The 7,059-nt window shown below is 51.7% G+C and overlaps 1 protein-coding gene across 1 annotated transcript in view; it reads right to left on the bottom strand.

Moving 5' to 3' along the window:
- The window catches only part of PIK3CD (phosphatidylinositol-4,5-bisphosphate 3-kinase catalytic subunit delta), an 18,734-nt gene that overhangs the window by 10,006 nt on the left and 1,669 nt on the right, over positions 1-7,059 (bottom strand). Inside the window, exons 3-10 of the mRNA XM_057376002.1 lie at positions 6,682-6,910; positions 6,111-6,334; positions 5,225-5,404; positions 4,347-4,496; positions 3,957-4,046; positions 3,316-3,537; positions 411-507; positions 13-143 (exon numbers count right to left, since the gene is read on the bottom strand). Of these exons, the coding sequence (XP_057231985.1) occupies positions 13-143; positions 411-507; positions 3,316-3,537; positions 3,957-4,046; positions 4,347-4,496; positions 5,225-5,404; positions 6,111-6,334; positions 6,682-6,910 (1,323 nt within the window). The remainder of the gene's footprint in view (positions 1-12; positions 144-410; positions 508-3,315; positions 3,538-3,956; positions 4,047-4,346; positions 4,497-5,224; positions 5,405-6,110; positions 6,335-6,681; positions 6,911-7,059) is intronic.

Here is a 7,059-nt window from a genome sequence, read left to right on the forward strand (position 1 = left end):
CCCTGTGCCCACCTGCTCGAAGGATGGGTAGTAGACAGGATGTGCTGCCACGCTGGGGAAGCAGATGACCAAGGCTGCTGCACTCTCCGTGTTGGGGTTGCACTGCACGGTGCCCATGGGGTTCAGAAGTTCCCCTTTCTCATCTGAAAAACAAAGGGCATAATACCCATGAACACAAATCTTGTGAAGCTTTGGTGCAGAAAGCAGAGCAGAGACTGTCCCTGGGCACAAGCATGTCACCTTCCTGAGCTCTCCCAGGGAGGGACACGGGACAGTTTTAGGTGAGCAGCCACCTCTGTGCAAAGCCAGGCTGGCAGGGCTCGTCTGCCACCACAGCACAGGGCAGTGACCACAGCAYTTGCTGCTGCAGAATGAGGGTGCCAAGCACAGCAGCTCCCTCTCTGCCCTACCTGGGAAGGAGGACCACATGTGCAGGCAGCACTCTCCTGTTTTCAGCTGGTCCTTGTAGTCAAAGAGCATCACGTTGACCCAGGCGATGGGACAGTCCTGTGGGGAACAGAGTGTTCATGGGGCTGAGCCTGCCCAGGGAGGAGCAGGACAGCAGGRCAGGGTGACATCCCATGCAAAGGGACATCCTGCCCGCTACCCTCGAGCTCTGTAAGAGCACAATATGGCCCCAGGCATCTGGCAAAACCTGGGCTCTTTCCTCTAGTGCTGAATGGCACCAGCACTCCCCACAAATGTCTAAAACTGCACCACCTGATGCTTGGCATAGCTGAAGCATCTCGAAGTTTCCAATAAGGCCTTCTAACTCTATACTCAATATTTGAGGGAGCTCTGACACACTTCATATATTTCACAGTTAGAGGAGAGGGAGAAGAATCTTAATTTTGGCACAGGGACCAGAGAATAGGCATGATTTTGGAAAACGACACAAAGGATGCTAGAAATAGCTGATAATAGGAAAAAAAGGCTTGGCTCCTTTGTACAATAACAAACACTATAAAAATCAGACTTTATGCTGCCAATGCTCTGCCACACCCCCAAAACAAACCCCACAAGTCCAGCCAGTCTCATTTTGGAGGAGGGAGACTCCACAATGAAGTGAGTGGGACATGGCCCAGACAAAGAGCCCATCCCCTGCTCCCAGAGCAGACACATTCCACCAGTGACCTAAGCCTTGCTGCAGTCAGGTTCCCCACATGGAACACTTGACCTCATCCAGCAGCACTCWGAGCTCAGCTCACACCAAGGCTGAGGCACAGAAATGACTGCAAAAGGGGTGACGTGGCAAAAATTCTGCATTGGCTCACCCASAGTGTCATGTTTGAGGGAACCACAGACACATCTGGTGCATGGGGCATTCTRGAGAATGCAGCAGCCTCACCCCAAAGGACACCCAAGCACTTGGTGGAGGTGACAGAGCCCCCACTTCCCTCCAATGTGACAAAATGAGTCACTTCCAAGTGGCCTCTCACACACCTTGGAGYTGATTTGATTACTCTTCAGTAAAATCCCATTTGAGAGATCAGCTTTTAGATCACAGGGAAGAGCCAAACAAAACACCACCGCCAGCAATAACCTTTTCTGACAGAGCAAATGACATCTAACCACAGCTCAGAGCCTGCCAAAACACGAGGCAAGATTTCTAGTGGATAAGGTCCAGCAAAACAAGGATCCAGCACTCTAAAGGCAGACATCTCCTGAATGATTTAGAGAAACACTGAAAGCCAACCCTCTGGGTGACATTAACCCTCTGACTCATGCAGACAGCCTGCAAACATGCCTGGTTCTGTGCTAGTAAATGATTTAGTCCCACCTATCTGCTCTGCACAGTCTGCACATAAACAACATGTACGGAATTAACCTCTGAGTAAGGAAAAAAATTAACAATCAAAATAAACAAACAAAAAATTAGCACTCTGACTGTAACCTGCCCTTACCAATCATTTTAAATTATTTCTGGGCACTCCACTCAGAGCTGTAGCTCACCATGTGGAAAAATTCTTATTTGCAGTGCTCAGCTCTAGTGAATGCTGTGATTTCATACTAAAAGCTCATCAGATTGCATCCACCTTTCCCCAGCACCAGAATACACATAAATAAGATCCTGTGAACAGCAAACCAGATTGGTTTTGTTTTGTCAATCAGAACAGCAAGMTCTTCTTCTGACTGCTTCAAAAACAAAAATTATTCCCATGGGACCACAAATATCCAGCCTGTGAAAGAATCAGATCTTCTGTCCAACAAAAGACTCCAGCACGAGCTGGGGTTCTGCTGTTCTTAAATAAAAAAGAAACCCAACAATAAAACTGTTAAACCTGGTCCTGCCCTCCAAATGTTTCCAGTCTGAAACCTTCAACCCAGAAATTGGTCCCCACAAGCAAGATTCATGAGCTGGCTGCTGCTCCCAGACATGACTGCACRGTAACCCTGAGAACCCCACTGATGTCAGCACAACAAAGCTCAGTGAACCTCCCAGCAGAGAGAAGAGAGATGAACTGAATGTATCACACTCATCAGTGCCCCATTTCTCTGCACTCTAGTACAGATGGCATGAGTAACCCTCTCTTTTAGGCACAGGAACAGTGTCTTTGTGGGCACAGATACAATAATTTGCAGAGGAACAAATGCATTTGCTGCTCATAAAGGAAACGATCACATGCAAAGAGATTGAGGCCTAAATTCCAACTCTGGGAAACCAGCAATTCAATTACAGGCTGCACTCAGGTCTGCTTTTAGTTACTGAATCATTAATGGGCCCAAAGTTTGGAATAAAGGTGAGTAAAGTGAGAAATTTCACTACCTCTGATTAAGATGCTCACATCAAGAGCTTCTAAAGTGAATTAACACTTTCTGTGCTCAGTACTGAACAGGAACCTTGAAGAATCTGCACTTTGATTTTATYTCACCTAAAGCTTTGCCATAACCAGTGTTTACATTCCTCAGTTTATTCCCCCTCCCTAGCTGGTAATTTGCTCCACTGGGGATTTGCAGGAAAGATCTTGTTAGAAAGAAAATGCAACACAGATGATGGTTTAACCTCAACTACAAAACAAGGAAGTTGCGGAACAGTGAAACAGAGACACCAATGTAACTGATTCCTCTTTARGACCAGTCAGATCTGGGTATGTTTCCTAATGGTCTTTCTAGAGAAGAAATTACATATAAACAGCCTTTCTTACAGGCAGCCACTGCTCAGCTTCCTATTCCTTTAGAAGTTATTGGCCATCATTGTGTAAGCTCTTCTATTAACATAAAGTTCTCTGTAAGTGAAGGGGACTCAGTTCAGAATCGTGTCCTGAGCTCTGCAGCCCTGGCCAGCCTGGCTCAGCCCCCTCTGGCTTCACTTACAGCTTTCTTGGATTTCTTCTTGGTGGAACGAGCCTTCTTGGCCTTCTCGATGACGGCGTAGAGGGCGAGGCAGAGCCGGGCCATGCGGGGCAGGTCACAGATGTTGATGTCGAAGTCGAGCCGCTGCTTCCACACGGGCTCCGAGCACACGTTCACCTCCGAGCTGGACACTGTCTTACACAGCATCTCATTGCCATGGAACAGACCTGCCTGCACCACCAGCTGAGGGCAGGGGAAATAAGAGGACACCATKAATCCATTCCTAACTGTAACCCAAACCCTAATCCTAACCCWCTCCCTTCATGGCAAACCCCCTGCACCTCCCAGGGCTCCGCTGCATCCTGCTTTCTGCATTCCCCTTGCCASTCACCAGCTCTCCATCACTCTCTTCTCAGAGCTGGGTTTCCCCTCCCCTGTGCTGCAGCTTTCCTGCCCTGCACAGCACTGTAAAATGCCATTCCTGCTGCCTGGTCACTGCCCTCCCCATTCCTGCTGTGCTGCAGTTCACAAACTGCCCAAAGGCTGAATGAAGCCCACAGGAGGAGGTGAAAGCACGCTGTACAGCACCACTGTCCTCACCACACCAATGGATGTGACTGGGAAAGCCAAAGGACAAAACCCCTGAGTGAGTCAATACCCACCTTCATTCTCTCATCTGCATTGACCTTGCTGCCTTGCAGCAGCTCAATGTAGAAAGGCTGCTCTAAGGACCAGAGRGARCCRTAGTTTGGCTGGAAAAAGAAAAGGRTYCTGATCAGAAATAGATGCAGCAAAGGCCTCTCAAGTCAGCACCACAACTCATCTCCCATTCCATGCTTTTTGCTTCCACAGGAAAGAGCAAGAAGCCTGGGACAASCAGGGAAGCTGYGGAGGGGTGCTGGAAGGCTGGCTGRGAATTCCCATCTCTGAGACCCAGACAGGAACCCATTGTGAGAAGGGCAGGGAGAACCCACTGCTGCTCCCAGCCAAGATCAGCATCTCCACCAGCAGATGAGCCCAGGGTGACCCCAGGAGTCACTGTCCCTTTTTACCTTTTTCTTGGGGAGCGGGGGGGGCTTGGAGGCCACTTTAGGGGGGCTGGCAATGCAGTTGGTCTGCTCGTCCCTCATGGCAATGATGGCAGAGGAGTGCACCATGGTCAGGTGGGGGGTCCGGCCCCGCTGCAGGCACCTGCGGATGTGCTGAGAGGGGACAGGGTCAGCAGGGCCACCAGCCACAGCCACTGGAGCCTGGCCACAGCCACTGGAGCCTGGCCACAGCCACTCAGGGCTGGGCCACAGCCACTCAGGGCTGGGCCACAGCCACTCAGGGCTGGTCACAGCCACTGGAGCCTGGCCACAGCCACTCGGGCCAGGCCACAGCCACGGCACAAACCAGCACAGGGAGCCAGGGAAGGACACAGCAACAATTGAATTCCAATTATCTCCTCTTGCTTTATAAACCTGCGACTCACTGGGCTCATGTTGCCAGGACTGAGAATATGAAGTGCCTTTTATAGCTGGCATTTCATCAATGGACTCAAATGGCTGCATTAAGGGAAAACACTGAGGAGGATTCAGCGCTCCCAGCAGCAGTTTGCCCTGCCAGAGGAGCACATGATTCAGGATTACTTGCCCAGCTCTCAAGGGGGGGAACCTCACCCCCCATACAAGCAAGCAGATATTTCCAGAACCACAGTCTCTAAATGTATYTACACAGCACTTGGCACCCAGGGACAGGCTCAGATCACTGGCCACCAAAAAATCAGGATTTGCTAGGCTGCTGCAATCACCCTTTGCCCTAAGCAGCATCTAGGTGCTGTCACTGATGTGCTGCAGCCCTGTAAACAGCACTGTCTCCTTGGCAACACTCCCAACCCACACCCACAGCACCAGAACRGACTCTGGACAAAGCAGGGCATGAGGCTCACCTGGAACTGGTACAGGGGGTAGTTGCCATAGAGATATTCACATTTCCCGTTCACCTGCAGGGTGTAGTCCTCTGGCCTCTGCACSGTCTCGTGGCGGAACACTGTAGCCTGTTTCTTGATGGCATAGCTCATGAGGGTGATGGGGAACTCCCAGGGGGAGATCTGGAACGTGAAGCTCTCCTGCAACCCCAACAACACAGCGAACTGTCAGGTTCCAGCACAGGGATGAAATRGCACAGACATTCCTGCTGCTGGCAATGGCAGCAGGACAGGAAGGTACAGTCACATCAGCCAGTGACAAGGAGGGATGTTTGCCAAACTGGGCAACTGGAGCAACTTCCAGCAGCTCAGCTGAAGCAGAATCAGCTGTTCACGTGGCTGCCATCCTTCCCACTGCCATCCCACCAGCAGGGCAGAGGCTGAAGGGTCACCATGCTCAAACACACTGCCCTGAAGGCCGCTCTCCCATGAGGGTGAGCCTGTTTTATGGCAGGGCAAAACATGAACCAGGGATAGGAGGCAACAACAGGGGCCCRTGGGCAACACAGACCAGTGCCTGCCAGCAGAGTTTGCTGAGCATGAGCTGAGCAGACTCTTGAGCTTCCTAAGGAAAGTACTGGATTCTGTGCTCCTTTTCTACCCAAACAGCTTCCCACCCCATGTACATGCAGCTACCCCAGCTACCAGCTAACCAGCACACCCAGTGCATGTTCAGGAGGGGGAATTCTCCCTCCCAACTATCTCCACAGGCAAAGGAATCTGAAGAATGAACAGTGAACACATGGAAACACTCCAGGCACWCATTATTCTGCCTCCAAACGCACAGAGGTTTCCAAAGGAAAAGCACAAACGATCAAACACCGTGACAGAAAAGTTTGGGCTTTACCCCTCCAGACTGGAACCTGACGTTGACAAAAATGTTCTTGGTGGGGATGTGCAGAGAGCCGGGGCCCTTGGCCATGGGCTCCAGCTGCAGGGGGAAGTTGTACTCCATCCACGCTGCCCAGCTGAGCTGCTGCCGCTTTGCTGCTTTCTCCTCGCAGAACTGGCACATTTTGGTGCGGAAATCGTTCACCTCTGGATCCTGCACAGAGTCAAACTCGTGCAAACCTGAGTGGACARTAAGGGAGGAAAGCAAAATAAGCACCTGCAGCCAGTGGGGAAATGAGCCCTTTCCTCAARTRTCTGTGGAAGAGTCTTCCTGAACAYACGTTTAACATGTGCCCAAAAGGAGCAGAGTCAGCCAAGCTCCCAGCAATCATTTACTGATGATGCACAATTGCACTGACTCAACACCCCAGCATTCTGCCAGCAGGAAGCATCACCTTCCCTCTCTGGATCCCCTGGAGACCAAAGCTGCTGATGTCACTGTCCCACAGGGAGCCAGGCTGTCTGGGACAGGAGCACATCCCACCCCCAGCACCCAGCCYGCCGTGAGCAGCCATGGGGGAACCGACCTTTTCCAATGAGCAGGCTGATCTGGGAGTTAATGACCTTCTTGACCCTGTCACCCTCGCGAGCCACGAGGCGCAGCACGGGCAGGAAGGGCTGGATGTCACAGAGACGGCGCTGCTCATCCTCCAGCTCCTGCTGCTCGGCCGTCTGGTTGATGCAGGTGAACACATAGGCCTCGGGGTCACTGAGCATGTGGAACAGCGGCTCATACTGTGCATGTTTCCACAGCACCTGTGGGACGGCATTGTGTCACCCTCCAGAGCCTGCTCTGACCCTCCAGCCTGGCTGTGTCACCCTCCAGAGCCTGCTCTGACCCTCCAGCCTGGCTGTGTCACCCTCCAGAGCCTGCTCTGACCCTCCAGCCTGGCTGTGTCACCCTC

Source organism: Malurus melanocephalus, unplaced genomic scaffold, assembly GCF_030028575.1.
Source record: "Malurus melanocephalus ecotype Western Australia unplaced genomic scaffold, MMel_1.1 scaffold_266, whole genome shotgun sequence".
Taxonomy (NCBI): domain Eukaryota; kingdom Metazoa; phylum Chordata; class Aves; order Passeriformes; family Maluridae; genus Malurus; species Malurus melanocephalus.